At 37.9% G+C, this 19,036-nt stretch overlaps 1 protein-coding gene across 3 annotated transcripts in view; it reads left to right on the forward strand.

The window, feature by feature from the left end:
• Ets65A (DNA-binding protein D-ETS-3) overlaps positions 1-19,036 on the forward strand; it is a 420,065-nt gene that overhangs the window by 325,361 nt on the left and 75,668 nt on the right. For all 3 annotated transcript variants that reach the window (XM_069844799.1, XM_069844800.1, XM_069844798.1), the window contains one exon: positions 15,575-15,646. In XM_069844799.1, coding sequence (XP_069700900.1) covers positions 15,575-15,646 — 72 coding nt within the window. The remainder of the gene's footprint in view (positions 1-15,574; positions 15,647-19,036) is intronic.

Below are 19,036 nucleotides of genomic sequence, written 5' to 3' on the forward strand. Positions count from 1 at the left end.
GTCGCATGACCAATGTATGTAAATACAGTAATTAATTCGTAATTTCATAATAGTATTAAAATAAAAATACACAGTTCTTGTTTTAAATAAATAAGTAAACGAAGAAAAAATTGTGCAACAAAAATTATCTGTATGTGATGCCAGCATACATTTCAGGCATTTTACGTCCAACACCAACAATTTTGCGTTCGACTCTAAACGAAAATTACTTTCTGAAGAATGTGAAGCAGCAAATGTGGCTGGAATGATCTCTTATTGTAACTTGAAGTCTTAATTCAAAAATAATAATTATTTCGCTGAACTGAAGTCCTGCACTTCACAGAGTTTTGTTATTAAGCATGAGCTGGTTTGTCTGCTGTACGTCTGACACTACGAATGTTTCCATTATGCAGAGAGCAAAGTGAATTTTTAAATGGAAACCAAAAACTTCATCAGGGTTGATGTTCTCAGGCCATATGAGAACGTTACTTGATTTCAAGACATTATTAAAAAATGCAGTGTAAAAATCTTATGAATTTTATGACCAACACTATAGAATTGTCCATATGTTTCGTTAATGTTAGTTTATTGTAAGTATTAATACTTGTATCATTATGAGCCTTTTTATTTTGGTGAGCAATTGTTCTGTTAAAATTCAGTAACTATTCATTCTAGAAGGCTGGGGTTTATCTTGAATGATAGTGAAAACTATATTGCTTACGCTGATATCATTTATTCCTACGACATTACTTTTTTTTCGTGGCGGTAACAAGTTGTATTTTTGGCTGCGATTTCTGAAAGATTGCGTTTTCTTGCATGAGTTGCTCATTTCTCAGCAACTATTTAGGCTGAAAATTTTACTACTTATTCATACAGTTATTGTGGTAATGTGGATATATTGTGGCAGACCTAGGAAAAGTAATGACACCATAAAAATAAAAATTATAAACAAAAATGGCTTCAAGTTTAAAATGTATTATATCTTGCTTTGAAATAACGAGATCTTGATTAGAAAAGATCAGTGCATTTGCAATAAATCAACCTATATTCTTTAGAATTTTGATTATATTATTTTAATAGTTCCAGAGACAAAGGGAAGTGAATTTGGTAAATGTAACTCTAGCGGATAGGCTGTGATACTCCCCTTAAGATGGTAGCTACATCATCCTAACTTCTTCAAATTCCTCTTTCGTTTTTATTTGTTTCCTCTTTTTTTTGTTCTTCGGATGTAATCGACGTTTCGGTCTGCAAGCACGCGCTAAGTAGTCTGTAATGGCGATATTCAAAGGTGGAGAGCGCCGCAGATAAGCGCCTTCCTGTGCGGATGACCGGCTCCAAATAAGTTTCCACATGGCAGCAACTTAGGTGCGGCGCAGATAAGCCCTGGGAGCGCTGTGACAGTTCAAATTAGTGCGGGGATCAAAGAAGAGCGCGCGGGCCGCCGGCGTTTTCAGCACAACACATCACAAACACTAGCTGACTGCACACAAAGTGTGAAGTTAGCTTATCAGCCTCCCTCGACTGTATAGCAGAGCGCAAAACGCCTCCAGGCGCCCCCCCCTCTATCTCGCTGCTGCCGTCTCTTTCAAAGCGACGCTGATGACGCTTGAGGCGTCGCGGGCACACAAGGCATCATCATCACAAAGTGGCAAGCGCATACACACAAAAAATCTCTTTCTCTGTGCTCGCTCCCTCTATCATCACCGCGAGATTGGATTTGCACAGCGACCCGACACCAACACGCTCAGCGTGGCAAAATTTACAAGACAAGCCTCGGTCCATGTACCCGAGTATTATCTGTTCACCTGTATGTTGTGCAAAAGCGTGATTCGTGATCTTTGAATCTGTATTTACACGACAAGCCTCGGTCCATGTACCCGAGTATTATCTCTTCACCTGTATGTTGTGCAAAAGCGTGATTCGTGATCTTTGAATCTGTATTTACAAGACAAGCCTCGGTCCATGTACCCGAGTATTATCTGTTCACCTGTATGTTGTGTAAAAGCGTGATTCATGTATCAGTTTATACTGATCTTTGAATCTGTATTTACATGACAAGCCTCGGTCCATGTATCCGAGTATTATCTGTTCACCTGAATGTTGTGTAAAAGCGTGATTCATGTATCAGTTTATACTGATCTTTGAATCTGTATTTACACGACAAGCCTCGGTCCATGTACCCGAGTATTATCTGTTCACCTGTATGTTGTGCAAAAGCGTGATTCGTGTATCAGTTTATACTGATCTTTGAATCTGTATTTACATGACAAGCCTCGGTCATTGTACCCGAGTATTATCTGTTCACCTGTATGTTGTGCAAAAGCGTGATTCGTGTATCAGTTTATACTGATCTTTGAACCTGTATTTACACGACAAGCCTCGGTCCATGTACCCGAGTATTATCTGTTCACCTGTATGTTGTGCAAAAGCGTGATTCGTGATCTTTGAATCTGTATTTACAAGACAAGCCTCGGTCCATGTACCCGAGTATTATCTGTTCACCTGTATGTTGTGTAAAAGCGTGATTCATGTATCAGTTTATACTGATCTTTGAATCTGTATTTACATGACAAGCCTCGGTCCATGTATCCGAGTATTATCTGTTCACCTGAATGTTGTGTAAAAGCGTGATTCATGTATCAGTTTATACTGATCTTTGAATCTGTATTTACACGACAAGCCTCGGTCCATGTACCCAAGTATTATCTGTTCACCTGTATGTTGTGCAAAAGCGTGATTCGTGTATCAGTTTATACTGATCTTTGAATCTGTATTTACATGACAAGCCTCGGTCATTGTACCCGAGTATTATCTGTTCACCTGTATGTTGTGCAAAAGCGTGATTCGTGTATCAGTTTATACTGATCTTTGAATCTGTATTTACACGACAAGCTTCGGTCCATGTACCCGAGTATTATCTGTTCACCTGTATGTTGTGCAAAAGCGTGATTCGTGTATCAGTTTATACTGATCTTTGAATCTGTATTTACACGACAAGCCTCGGTGCATGTACCCGAATATTATCTGTTCACCTGTATGTTGTGTAAAAGCGTGGTTCGTGTATCAGTTTATACTGATCTTTGAATCTGTATTTACACGACAAGCCTCGGTCCATGTACCCGAGTATTATCTGTTCACCTGTATGTTGTGCAAAAGCGTGATTCGTGTATCAGTTTATACTGATCTTTGAATCTGTATTTACACGACAAGCCTCGGTGCATGTACCCGAATATTATCTGTTCACCTGTATGTTGTGTAAAAGCGTGATTCGTGTATCAGTTTATACTGATCTTTGAATCTGTATTTACACGACAAGCCTCGGTCCATGTACCCGAGTATTATCTGTTCACCTGTATGTTGTGCAAAAGCGTGATTCGTGTATCAGTTTATACTGATCTTTGAATCTGTATTTACACGACAAGCCTCGGTCCATGTACCCGAGTATTATCTGTTCACCTGTATGTTGTGCAAAAGCGTGATTCGTGTATCAGTTTATACTGATCTTTGAATCTGTATTTACACGACAAGCCTCGGTGCATGTACCCGAATATTATCTGTTCACCTGTATGTTGTGTAAAAGCGTGATTCGTGTATCAGTTTATACTGATCTTTGAATCTGTATTTACACGACAAGCCTCGGTCCATGTACCCGAGTATTATCTGTTCACCTGTATGTTGTGCAAAAGCGTGATTCGTGTATCAGTTTATACTGATCTTTCAATCTGTACTTACACGCACAAATGTCAAGAATGTAATACATCGCGAGTTCATATTCACGATCACACAAGTGCTTTTGAACTGTCCATGATATCACGTCTTTTTTATTATTCACATCCAAGATGTTCATAAAAGATATTTAGATTGCATACTCAAAAAATCTAGTCCTTATTTTTACCTCAAGCGTTCATTAACATCCGAGAAATTCATAGAGGAGATTCTGTCCATGTACTCATGGAATTCTATCCTTGTTCTGATCTTGAGTGTTCATTAACAATTAACAATCAACAGATTCGAGGTGGAGATTGTGTTCATGTACTCATGAAAGTGTTCATTAGCAATCAACAGATTCTTAGTGGAGATTGTGTTCATGTACTCATGAAAGTGTTCATTAGCAATCAACAGATTCTTAGTGGAGATTGTGTCCATGTACTCATGAAAGTGTTCATTAACAATCAACAGATTCTTAGTGGAGATTGTGTCCATGTACTCATGAAAGTGTTCATTAGCAATCAACAGATTCTTAGTGGAGATTGTGTCCATGTACTCATGAAAGTGTTCATTAACAATCAACAGATTCTTAGTGGAGATTGTGTCCATGTACTCATGAAAGTGTTCATTAGCAATCAACAGATTCTTAGTGGAGATTGTGTCCATGTACTCATGAAAGTGTTCATTAACAATCAACAGATTCTTAGTGGAGATTGTGTCCATGTACTCATGAAAGTGTTCATTAGCAATCAACAGATTCGTAGTGTCCCTGTTCCTTGCAGTGCAGGCTCTGTTCATGTACGACGTAATTAATCCCTTCTTCCAATCTTTAATTTGAAATCACAACCATGGAACACAGACTGTGCCGTTGTACACATGAAATTCATCTTTTTTTTTTTTTCTTCTGTAGGGCTAAATTCACATCCATTACATTTAGGCTTGTAGAACAGACTCTATGTGAAATTCATATTATTTTTTTATCTGTGAGCCTCGGTTCACGTCCTGTCGATGTCCTGGTAAATGCGCGCTTGATAACCAGTACCGTTCATTCCTTCATTGCTCCAATATGGTGGTCGGTTGTCGCGACGTTTCGGCGACCGCACTTGGCGTCTTTGACGTGCAGCCCTGCTCCTTCCTTCCCTCTTTCCTTCCTTCCTTCCGGGTGCCGCAACAAAGACAAAAGCGTCGCTTCGCCCCCACTTTAAACTTGACGATGCGGCGTGCCTACTGAAGCGAGCGCGGACACGGGATTCCTTTCCGGGGAGGTCGCGGGGACGTGGAGGCACGTGCGGGTGGTGTGGTTGTTCAGATCCCGACGGACTCAGTGCACTTTTGATTTTCCATTCGAAACTTCCCTGTTTGCCATGTCATAATTGCATCTTATCTTCATAATGGACTGTAAGTAACGGAAAAATACTGCACTGTGTCGCTGAGAGATATGGAACACTAAACTTATTTGTTTTTGTTTGTTTATTTATGTATTTATTGAATCCGACAGGATTAAAGCCATAAAGCCTTCTCTGCCATCTTACCAGATAGCACAAATGCAAACATTAGGCCTAAATAATGCAAATTACGTGAAATTCCAATAGAGGATCAATAGGAGCAAAAGAGACACTTGAAACACAAGCACAAGGAAAAGAGAGAAAGAGAAAACGACAGCAGTAGTAGTAATAATAAGATCAACTACACGTTAATGGTAAACGACTTACAGGATAGTTATGGTGTAAGCCTAAGTTGCGCAGTTGTTTTATTTTGACTATTTCGTTTATATGACGTCATTCCATTTTCGACCAATGAAGTGTAATGAAATTTTGAATTCCAACCAATCACAGTCAGACTTTGCGATAATTTTTGCAGCTAGATTTATCGCATGGTCGTTCTTTTGTTTAGTCGTTGTCGCCAACTGTTCCTCCGTAAATTGATTATCATGAATACATTAAGATGCAACTACACGGTTAAACTTTTCTTTCAACTTTAAAGCAATGAATGCAAGATTGATATTTAATATTAATTAATATATTTACGCAGTGAAGATGACGTTCAAAACGGCGCGATCTTCATGCATCTTAATTGAACGTACGTTTTAAACTTGATTCTTTCAATATTCTTCCCAGATTGCACGCATACGCGACTGGAATATTGAACTGTGTAGATGCAGCTTTAGTTCCGTTACACACTACAGCGAGAATGCGTTTGTCGAGCTATACAAAATGCTTTCGTGTAGCACTGATTGTAACGGTCGAAATAAGACACAGCTGACATTGGTCCTGCTCTCACAGGTAACATAACCTATAAGTAGCCTATAAAATTTGTATTTTGTGAATGACATGAAACAATTAGGCCGAATATAAAGTCAGATGTTCAAATTTATGTGACATCATCGCATATCAAACCCAAAGACCTTGCATAGTAATAATAAGGTCTTTTCATCAAACTATCTTCCGTATGCGTAATAAAATTCGTGTTTTAATTAGGCCTATCTATACAGAGATGGCTTCACTATGTAGCAACATGTCTCGTTGTGAATACATAAGCATTGGTATATAGCTGTCCCCACTGTTACTGTTAAATTATGATTTCAGCAGATAATGAAAATGTATGTATCTTATAATAATAACAGAAAAGTTCAGTACATGTAATTAACATTGTTAAACCTGTATTTCGCAATTGGCATTACTGAATAATAACATCGAATTTCTTTATTGCAGTAATCGATATTCATCTACAAGTATTTCAACTTCACAATGTCTGAATAGATTAAGTATTCGTTAATAAACAATTATTAACAATTTGTGATCGAATTTTAGGGATATATTATTCACATTTTTATTTTATTCACGAAATAGTCCTAATAAATGCCTCTCGAGGTCTGAGATTTCCCAGATAAATCCACTCGCTTCGCTCGTGGATTTATCGGCAGATCTCAGACCTCTCGTGACATTACTACAGATAGTAAATATATTTTTGTAATTTATTTACTTCCTATCGCGACAATATGTAGGCCTACGTAACTAATTGTCAGTCTACAAAGCGTTACCGTATTATAATTAATTTAAATATATTTGTAGGCCTCTGTGTTAATAGATTTAGACATTTTAATTAAGTCCGAGCTGAACGATTGATTACTTAGAACTTGATAAGTCTGTTGACCTGTGGAATCGATCTCGTAGGAGGTGATACAGTACGCATTCAGGAATTGTGTGTGACGTGCAGAGATCCATGCTGCAGGAAGAGTTCTGTCCAGCAGATAAGAATGTGGCCAGCTCGTAATCTGGTGGTTATAACTTTATCTTCACGTTTAAAGTTCTGTATTGAATATTTAGTTATATTAAGCCTACTTCATGAATACTTATTAATGGAGAAAAATTCGTTTCGACACCAGGAATCGAACCCAGGACCGCCAGCTTGGCGCGCTGAGTGCTCGTATCATCCGAGCTATGTCGAGACCCGAGATATGCAATGGAACGACATGATCAGGGAGAGAATTGGAGAGCCGTAGAAGGAGAGAAATAAGAATAATGGAAAAAAATTTCGGAACCTTATTGCAAATAACTTCAGGAATTCTGTATAATGCAGTTTTATATGCCGGTATCGTAATGTCTTCTATTCCCGAGAAGGTAGTGAAAGGTATAGAGAGAGAGAGAGAGAGATACTGGGTGAGAGGGTGTGGGGGTGTGGATGATTTTAATTTGTAATAAAAGGGAATTGAAAAAAAAAATCTTTAAATGGATCCCAAGACAACAATTCTACGTAGTGATGTCATTACAGGATCGTATTTTCTAATGTTACAAAGAGAATGAACACACCGTAGTCTGTGGACAAAGTCATTGATGTTCGTGATAGAGGATCTCAATAGATCATCACTATCATCTGAACGAGTGTCTATTTGAGGCTAAGGGGCTGAACGAAGAACAAATGTTTTGAGGGAATGAATTATAGAGAGCTTTCTTAATTTCATAACGTACGATGCCCAGAGAAAGGAGAGAAAGAAATAATAATAGTAATAATACTTACTTACTTAATTAATTACTTACTTACTTACTTATTTACTTACTTACTGGCTTTTAAGGAACCCGGAGGTTCATTGCCGCCCTCACATATGCCCGCCATTGGTCCCTATCCTGAGCAAGATTAATCCAGTCTCTACCATCATATCCCACCTCCCTCAAATCCATTTTAATATTATGTTCCCATCTACGCCTCGGGCTCCCCAAAGGTCTTTTTCCCTCTGGCCTCCCAACTAACACTCTATATGCATTTCTGGATTCGCCCATACGTGCTACATGTCCTGCCCATCTCAAACGTCTGGATTTAATGTTCCTAATTATGTCAGGTGAAGAATACAATGCGTGAAGCTATGCGTTGTGTAACTTTCTCCATTCTCCTGTAACTTCATCCCTCTTAGCCCCAAATATTTTCCTAAGAACCTTATTCTCAAATACCCTTAATCTCTGTTCCTCTCTCAAAGTGAGAGTCCAAGTTTCACAATCATACAAAACAACCGGTAATATAACTGTTTTATAAATTCCAACTTTCAGATTTTTTGACAGAAGACTAGATGACAAAAGCTTCTCAACCGAATAATAACAGGCATTTCCCATATTTATTCTACGTTTAATTTCCTCCCGAGTGTTATTCATATTTGTTACTGTTGCTCCCAGATATTTGAATTTTTCCACCTCTTCGAAAGATAAATCTCCAATTTTTATAGTTACATTTCGTACAATATTCTGGTCACGAGACATAATCATATACTTAGTCTTTTCGGGATTTACTTCCAACCCTATCGCTTTACTTGCTTCAACTAGAATTTCCGTGTTTTCCCTAATCGTTTGTGGATTTTCTCCTAACATATTCACGTCACCCGCATAGACAAGAAGCTGATGTAACCCGTTCAATTCCAAACCCTGTCTGTTATTCTGGACTTTCCTAATGGCATATTCTAGAGCAAAGTTAAAAAGTAAAGGTGATAGTGCATCTCCTTGCTTTAGCCCGCAATGAATTGGAAAAGCATCAGATAGAAACTGGCCTATACGGACTCTGCTGTAAGTTTCACTAAGATACATTTTAATTAATCGAACTAGATTCTTGGGAATACCAAATTGAATAATAGTAATAATAATAATAATAATAATAATAATAATAATAATCGCTTCAGGAAGTGGAATAGCTGTAGTTAGCAACCTTGTGTAGATCCACAGAAGCGGCAGTTTGAAGTGATCGTAATTTTCCAAACCGTGAGCCCACATTAGCGGAAATAACGAGTCAGAGTAACATAAGAAATGAAAGAATCAAGTCTCACTTTCGCATGTTTTGCGGTATTGCAGTACTTCATCATGTCGCAGATCATCTTGTGTTATTCCAACGATATAGGCCTAATATAGAAATGAAATCTTTTGATATGCAGTCATAAAAATGTTCTTTTTCTACTTTGCATGTAAAAGCATTCTCTGTAATCTCAAAATTAATAAATTCGATTTAATTTACAAGTTGTATTGCTTAAGCAGACATAGGCCTATAATTTAAATGGTAGCTCTCAGCACTTGTTTTAACGGTCACGACGTCTAGGTTTGTTTGCCGAAGACAGACGATTTTACTGATGTGATAGTGCGTGGTGCATTCTACAGTAATATCTGAGTTTCGTAATTAGTATCTTAACTTCTTAATTACGTCCGTTTTTAAAAACATGTAAGACTTATTATTTTGTAGTGAGAACAACAAAATATTGAATTTACCGGTTAAAAATTCTGAGAAGATTTCGTCGAGGAAGTTGCTGAAATGTTAGCGAATTGGCTAGAAATGTCTTCATCTAAGACTCGTGTGCAAGAGAAGAATAATGTGTAGCGCTCTGTTTAATATTCATTTCGCCCTTAAGAAATATTTTAAAAAATTTGATTAAATTAGGCTATGTTGTAATAATAGTATGGATGACATTTATTTCTTGTTTTTAATACATGGCTGGACTCATTTCTTACAAACAAAAGAACAGTAGGCCTATCCAATGTGAATAACAGACATGGCCTACATCGTTTATCTTGCCTTAAGGAATAGACTCACTCCGCGATGATGACCTCATGGACATACTTATAGAAACAAGTGCCGGAAGCCGCCGTTGAAAATTTAACACGGTGTATGACTTTATTAATTTTTAATTATTTACATTAATTAGCTATATAGTCTACTGGTAAAATGAATGTAGGCCTAATGATTTCCGATATTATTTCCCTGTTCATGAAAACTAGGATTTTAAGTGAGAAGAATGCTGAAATACCTATATTATGCTCTGCTCTGTAACAGAGGCGTGTTAGGGGAGAGTCGGGTAGTATCGGACATCGGGTAATATCGGACAGTGAGTTTCTTTCATCTACCACACGATGATAGTACCTGATTGACATGGTTACGTTTCTGTGATGTCACATAGAGAAACGTAACCATGTCATTCAGGTACTACCATATGGTGGTAGATGAAAAAAACGCACTGTCCGATACTACCAGATGTCCGATACTACCCGACTCTCCCCTAAGTCTCTTAGGATTTCAAATATTTACAATGAAAGCTAGAAATGATTCCTCATGGGTAGTAAATTTGATTTATTTAATTTTATTCAAGAATCAAAACTCAACAAAATAGTTGTGCCATATTTTGAGGTTATTGCCATTTTCTGTCACTTCATTTAAACAACAAATATTTACATTTCATGTGCATCACTTCTGGGTAAATTGATATATTGACACTTAATATGGATAGGCCTGTCGGTAGAGGAAAAAACGCTGCAAGTACGCAGCCCTATATCTTATATAAAACAGGAGATAAAGCAAACAGGAAAATTAATTACAGAGGAATATCTTTATTAAATACACGTTACGAAAGGTACACCAAATTATTAAATAAAAGATGGAAAACTTTTACAGAAAGTTTCCCTGTTGAATGTCACAGCGGATTGTGAAAAAAATAGTATTAGTATTTATTTATATAACCTGGTAGAGATAAGGCCGTCAGGCCTTCTCTGCCCCTCTACCAGGGTATTACAACTATAATATGAAGAATACAATTACAATTAATATTAAATTTACAATTACAATTACAATAAAAATTAAAGTACGACAAGATTACTTGATTAATGAAAGCTAGACATTTTATCATAGAAGTTAAGAACAAAGAATATTTTTGTATTTACTGAATTACAAATTAAACCTAGAATAACAAAATTCTATAGTGATGAAATTACCGGATATTGAAATATTTTGTGATAGATTAAGAGAACTATTTACGAGAAACCATGTCTGAACGAGTCTCAATTACTGACCAAGTGCCTAGTAAGTTTGCGTTTGAATTAAGTTTTATTTCGACAGTCCCTGGTGCTAGCAGGTAACGAATTCCATAGTCTTGGCAGGGCTATTGTGAAAGAGGATGAGTATGAGGAGGTGCGATGGGATGGTATTGTTAGTATTGTTTCATGGCGAGAGCGTGTGTTCATATACTTGCGTTGGCCTAAATAACGTGCTCATACTCCAACTAGCCTATTATACAAACAGAAGATAATTTTCTTTGAAAACGCATGCCTTATTTTTACACTTTGTAAAATAATTTGCAATTGTATAAAGTCTTTAAGCCCTATATTTAAAATAGTTACACAGAAACAAATTCAAAATAAATTATTACAGAACATAATATAAATAAAAGTCATTCTAACTAAGTTTCTAGTTTGAAATAGCTGTATCGTCTGTATACATTAACAGTTTTGTTCCATATATTAGATACCATTATGCTTCAGAGGGATTATCATTTTTTTTTTCGATATGCATTTCGTTGCTATGGTAACTGTGTCACGCTTGTGGTTAAGAATACAGACAGCAATAATTTTTACTATTGTTTTGCCTTTACTTGTCCGTATTGGCGAATGCAACAGACAATGCATTGAGAAGATTTCCAACGTTACATGGATTTATAAATGGATCCTCTGTAAAATCATTTCGTAACCTGGAGAATAAATAAAAAAAATGGTACAGTTACCGATAAAAAGCATTCGGGTAGACCGAAATTAGTGGAGAGAATATTTCTTACAATGACGTTTGGATTGATACCGGATGTCATTGAATATTTTACTAATGCCGTTTATGGCCACGTTTATGTTGGAGGGACGATAGACAATACCAGCAACGGTTCAAGACATGGTACTAGTAACGCGATACCTCAAGAGCTGGAGCAAGGCGACGAGGAGTAATAGTTTTATAATGTTCGACTGCTGATCTGAAGCATATCCTCTGTTGAATCTTCAAAATTTGGATCTCAGAGAGAATATTTCAACATAAGATTGTCTAGAGCAAAATATGCTTTTGGAATAATTTACAGCAAATGGACAATATTACCCAAAACTAATGTGCAGATTGCCGATGACATAGTAAAAGCAATTTGCGTGTTCAACAACGCAATTATGACAAAGAGAGATGTTACTGCATTCTCATATAGACCAATGAAAGACATTTGATGGCAGAACTTTACAGGTGCAGCTCATGTAACAGGGAAGATTTTGATTTTTGATATTACAATTTGTTAATATTTTATATAAAGCAATTAAAATTAAATTAATTGTTAACAAATAATCAGTTATTAAAGTAATGTAGACCTATCATTATTATAAAATAAATGTCAACGTTCATAAAAATAAATTTATACCCGATTTGTAACATAAGTTTAACAATATATTTTTTTCATTTATTCACGTGTAGAATTCGATTCCATTGCCACTTCATCCCATAATTTGTCCAAAATAAATCTGTTATGGCAATTTTTATCTTTCTGGCCCCATAATAGACTGAGGAAAACTGAGGAAATAAATTTTTTGATGTCTTGCCCTCCTCCCAACTCGAACCAGAGTCCCGAATTTTCGTTGCTGGTACCGTTGTTAGCAGCCAGACTCCGCAGCGCTGCTCTTCGCCAATATTTGTCTCCAGACTAGTACCGTTTCTGGTATCTCTTGTCGTCGCTCCAACATAAACACAACCAACATCATATTGTTATAATAAACTCCCGTTTCTTTACAAGCAAATTGGTGTCTTTATTTTTTTCAGAATCTAAAAATTTTCCAAAGTTATGATGGTCATTTGAAACTGGAAACTTACTTTAAAATAACATGATATATCAATATTACACGTATAAAAATAAAAACAAATGATAAAATGTCAAGTAAAAAAATTAACAAGGAAGTCAGATTTTCCACTCTCACCTACATTATTTGGACATAAACTGAATAATTTCTGAATGGAATAACATTTGTACCATAGAAATGATGATGCATCGTAACATGATAATGGCCTCTAATTCGGAAGATGTTTTAATTTGTAATGTAATTTTTGAGTGATTTTTGGTACAGTATTAACATTTTAGCCTTAGTCTATTAGGTCAACAACCTCCAAGAAGAAAAATAGTAGTAGGCCCTGCAGAATACATTGCCTAGAGGGTGCCAAACTTCGAAAGGAAAATATTTCCTATTAAATTTGAAACCTTATCAGGTTCAGAAAAGACAACGCTTATAGTAATCTGTAGGCCTACAATGCTTCGGCACTTCCCGCTTTCCGACACTGGGAACGAGATTAAACACTGTAAAATATGAACTGCGGTATTGATAATCCTGATGCTTGATATTATAGGAAGCGTTCACCGACAGCATGCCACTGCATATAAGGTCAGGAAGAGGACAAACTGCTGTGTTGGTGTGTTAATACTGCCTTGCTTAGTATTTTAGAATATTATTATTATTATTATTATTATTATTATTATTATTATTATTATTATTATTATTATTATTATTACACTCATGTTGATATACAAATTGATTCATTGAATAATTTCGAGGGAAAAATTGTTCCGGGGCCGGGCATCGAACCCGGGACCTTTGATTCATTCATGGTTTTCTGTCTAAAGGGAGATCTTCCTCTGCAGAACCTAGCTCTTCTCTTCTGCCTACCTCTTAGTCTCCGTATATGGGTACAGTCCATACTACATCCTAAAGTTGTCTATCATCTGATTTCTTCTCCCCGAACTTTTCCCCCGTTCACCATTCCTTCCAGTGCATACTTCAGTAGGCAGTTTCTTCTTAGCCAGCCATTTCCTTTTTCTCTTCCTGATCAGTTTCAGCATTATCCTTTTTTCACCCACTCTTTCTGCAGTAGTACAACTTTCTTTTCTTATCTTGTCTGTCCATTTTACACGCTCCATTCTTCTCCATATGCACATTTCAAATGCTTCCAGTCGTTTCGCTTCACTTCGTCGTAATATTCATGTTTCTACCCCCATACAATGCCACACTCACTAGTCTCTTCCTCAGTTCTTTTTCCAGAGAATGCTCCTTCCTATTAAGAGCTTCCTTTGCAATTGATATCCAGCAGCCAGGTGCCCCCTCTTCCATAAACTGTAACACTGGGGTTAGCCCTCACGCACCTCGATGGAGTAAAGCACAAACTTACTTAATTGGCACACCTTTTGTTTCTCCAATCCACTTGCACCAAAGTAGTCCCCTTGGAATGCTACGACTTCTTCCCAGCGTTGTGGTAGCTGAAGGATGCCGTTTAATTCTCCTTTGAAATTCATCTCTGGGGTCACAGCTGCATCACGTCTGTAAAACTTTAATCCCGAAGTGGATTTTTCATTTGGTAGAGTTTCCCACTTGTAATTGGTCAATAAGGGTCTATTGCACATGCCAGCCGTCTGTCTTCTAAACCATTGGCAGTGAAGTCCTTTAATGATTTCAGTCATCCAAGGCGTTGGTTGTCTACTACAGGAATACGACTTTCACGGAAACGTGGAAACCGTCGGGAAAAGGCGCTACGGTCTACTGTAGAATCAAAACAACTCATCAACTTGCATCAGCATACGTCCACGTAAAGTTTGCATTTTAATGGAAGATATTTGATGTCGGAGAGTGACGTGACCTGATGGATTTTCGTCATCCATTTAAATCGTTCACACACACAAAAAGTTTTGAAGCAACTTGCACAGAAATAAATAACAACTACGCATCTCCATGGAGATGAGTGCATCCCTCGTACATCAGCCCGAAACACCAACAAAGCAGTATCTTGTGTTCCTTCATGGTAGAAAGTCGACATCTGAGTTTCTAGACCGCATCAACATTTCGTTCCGCTATTTCAGTTGATTTTTTCTGCATTATCTTTGCATGAATTAGAATTATTACAGCATTGTTGTAATAGCTGATATACTGGGTGTTCATTTCCAAGTGTGTCATGACGTCACAGTTGTGAGTCAGCGATTTGAAGGGAGTTTCAGCTTTTATGTCAGAGAAGTTGCCTATTAATCAAGGCGCTCAATCTGAACTTGAGAACGTGTACGGTATAACTTGAATGTCGTAGCAACAGATGGCGGTCTGTAAAATCTGTGTGCTACCATAACCTCTTTCGAACTGTGTTTTGCGCGGGCAAGTCGTACGTAGGGTATTTGTTATCATCGCTTGCGTACGGTAACATTCCACAACACAAATCAAATGCTCCGTGTCCATGTTGACCGTCGAAGTTAATGTCAACAAATACGTAAGTAATCGTCTTAACCCTCTCCCCATATCCCGACAGTAAGAAAAAACTCACCTCAGTACGTGTTTCCAAACAGTTCACATTCCTGCCACTACCCGGCGTTACCGTACGTATCGGTAAGTACTCTTCAGAATGAACGCCGTACTTGCTAGGCAACTTCTCTGGCACATAGGTAACACGCCTCTGCGGAAGTGTAGGAAGATTGAATTCTCTAGGCTCATCGACTAGCCACGTGAAGGGCATACAGTGAGTCATGAGATATTTTGAACTGAACACGCAGTAGTGCAGACATGATCATTATGTGAAGCATACTGACATTGCTGTTGTCTTGTTGCAGGATATGCGACCAACACACTCAGCGGCATGTCCAAGACATCGCTGGACCCTCACAGTCACCTGCGACAACCAGGTTAGTAGCGTTTCCTATTCATACGTTGTTTTAATCTCACTACAATTTAGTCGTCCCTCCCACATTTCCTCCATCCTTAAATGCCCGCTCCCGTGAAAAACAAAATACCAATAATAGAAATTATACAGCAAATGTTATTGCATATTGCAGCGCATCTAGTGTTGTAAATGGCTTGCCCGTGAGAAAGTGTTGCACATAACCTAACAATCCTACTCTAATCAAACTTAAATTAACATGAAGTATATAGATTAGCGTCTCGCGCCGTGGCGTCGTGGTCTAAGGCATCCTGCCTAGGACTCGCGTTACGGAATGCGCGCTGGTTCGAATCCTCATGGGGGAAGAAATTTTCTCATGAAATTTCGGCCTGTGTATGACATCGGTGCTCACCCAGCATCGTGATGCACTTGGGGAGCTACGATAGATAGCGAAATCCGGTTGCGAATACCAGCTATAACGGCTGGGGGGATCATCGTGCTGACCACACGATACCTCCATTCTGGTTGGATGATCGTCCACCTCTGTTTCGGCATGTGGGCGTGAGGCCAGCAGTCGGCTGGTCGTCTAGGCCTTTCATGGGCTGTAGCGCCACGGATTATTAAAAAAAATATAGATCAGCATAATATTTGTGGTAATGAATCAAGTTGATTTTCAAGAATATTCAGTTTATTTGTAACGTTTGCAACTGAATATAAAAAAGCAGAAAAGTCACACCATGACACTCGTATCTCGAATTCTTGCATAATTTCTAAAATTAGTTATTATTCAGTAGGAGAAGCCATGTGTGGAGGATCCCTATCAGCACAGCATGGCGCGTCCTCAGGTTGCGGATAGAGGAGACGGCCTGCTGATAGCCTATGGAGGATAGCTGTGAATATATTGAATAAGCCGATAAGGGGTTGTCCTCCAGCTTGGGGGTGGGCGAAGGGCTAACAATCCATCACCGTAAAAAACAGCTCGTTACGAAGCCACAACATAAGCCTCGGAATGGGATGACCACAGCCAAGGGTAGCACGCATGAGCGAATCCAGTGTTTGTTAGTTGTGAGGCCGGAGGGGAAAATACCTTTGGGGAGGCCGAGACATAGTTGGGAGGATAATATAAAAATGTATTTGAGAGAGGTAGAATATGATTAATCTTGCACAGGATAGGGACCGATGGCGGGGTTATGTGAGAGCGGCAATGAACCTCCGGGTTCCTTAAAAGCCATTTTAAGTAAGAAGTAGGGGAAGGCATAATATTTCACTGCATATTAATGTATTAGCTATAATTCTTTAGTTTAAGAGAACAATAAAATACAGGTAGGCCTGTGTATGTCTTGACCCCACTGTCCGTTTTGAGAAGGATGATCAACAAGCCAATAACGTTAACGATGAAAAGAAGTCTGTTTACAACCCATGTATTCCTCACTTCAGTGAGAGATACAAAATGAATATTAATACATGGGAAGTGAAACGACTTCTTTTTGGCGTTAGGGGAACTTCATTTAAGTTAACCAAAACCATTCTCCTTTCTCTTAAATTTTCTAATGAGGACATTAACAAAATTCGTCTAATGGTATTGAGAGATTGTATAATACTAAGTAATTTTTTTAATTCATTTCATTACTCTTCAATGTATTTTCATCTCATGTTTCTCCGAAATCAAATTGTACTTTATTTTTAAATTTATCATTGTTCCGTATTCTCTCCGCAATCATATTGTATTTTTCATTTAATCTCTGCTTTGTATTCTGGATCCCAGTGGTCAGCCGTAGATTTCGGCCAGATGTCCCAAATTGTGGAATTTGTGTGTTTAACATTTTGTCACTCCACTGACATGTATACAAACTCATACTTAATGCATTGTATAGGCTAACACTAACTCTGCAGAACACAAACATTAAGTGACGATTGAAGTGCTTTGTGTGGAGTGTGACATTTTATGGGACAGAAACATGAACACTACGACGAAGATTAAATTATTGACTACGTCCTCCATATAAACATGAATGTTGTGCGCATAAATCGGAAGCAATGAGGGTGCTGTTTGCAACAGTGTGATACAGTCTATTTCTCATTTCGTAGCAATAGTAGTTGTCCGCTGTTGTGGCTATGTAAGTAACGTGTCCGAGGTTCGATTTTCGGTGTGGAAGCCCGCCGGACTGCATTTGTCTTGGCGTGATTTGAGCCAGGGCCTCACTGATCGAGCGTCGCGGCCCACCTATTAGACGACCTGATTGTATACAATAAAATAAACATAGCAGGAGGGGTGGCTGGATTGCACCCCGCGCAGTCAATATGCGGGGTGCGTTATTTGATGAACTCAGTGGCAGCGGCGTCTGTGTTTGCTCATCAGCCGCTGACCCGCCCGCCCATTGTTGCCAACTCTACACATTTTCAAAAGCCTAGTCACAGATGCAAGGATCTTTTGTCGCACATCGGAAAATATACATTTGATGGAGATTGTAGACTTCGATTCCTCATAGCCTGTATCTGGGAACTTGGAACTACTACCATATAACCACGTAAACAACTCTGAACATCAAGTGGAGCTGTTTCAGATGTTAAGCATTCGCACTGATTAAGTTTTAGAAATGCAAGTAATTATTGCTTTAAAAATTAGATAGTTTGTTATCCATTCATTTCAGTGTACTTTGCAGATTTCAGACTATTGCTGTGCATTCATTATTGAGTTTTTTCTTTGTAAAAATATGACTAGGCTATTGCTAAGTTTATGCATTTATTCTAATTTACTCTGCAGCAATACGACTGTTACAATGCACGTATTCTGAATCACTTTGTAAAAATAAGACTATTGCAATGCAATCATTCTGGATTACTTTTTTAGAAATAGTATTATTCCAATGCATTCATTTTGGACTACTTTGTAGAAATAGGACTATTGCAGTGCACTCATTCTGGATTACTTTGTAGAAATAGGACTATTGCTATGCACTCATTCTGGATTACTTTGTAGAATTAGGACTATTGCTATGCACTCATTCTGGATTACTTTGTAGAAATAGGACTATTGCTATGCACTTATTCTGGATTACTTTGTAGAAATAGGATTATTGCAATGCACTCATTCTGGATTACTTTGTAGAAATAGGACTGTTGCAATGCACTCATTCTGGATTACTTTGTAGAAATAGGATTATTCCAATGCATTCATTTTGGACTACTTTGTAGAAATAGGACGATTGCAATGCACTCATTCTGGATTACTTTGTAGAAATAGGACTATTGCTATGCACTCATTCTGGATTACTTTGTAGAAATAAGACTATTGCTATGCACTCATTCTGGATTACTTTGTAGAAATAGGACTATTGCTATGCACTCATTCTGGATTACTTTGTAGAAATAGGACTATTGCTATGCACTCATTCTGGATTACTTTGTAGAAATA

This window comes from Periplaneta americana, chromosome 14 (assembly GCF_040183065.1).
Source record: "Periplaneta americana isolate PAMFEO1 chromosome 14, P.americana_PAMFEO1_priV1, whole genome shotgun sequence".
NCBI classification, from domain to species: Eukaryota; Metazoa; Arthropoda; class Insecta; order Blattodea; family Blattidae; genus Periplaneta; species Periplaneta americana.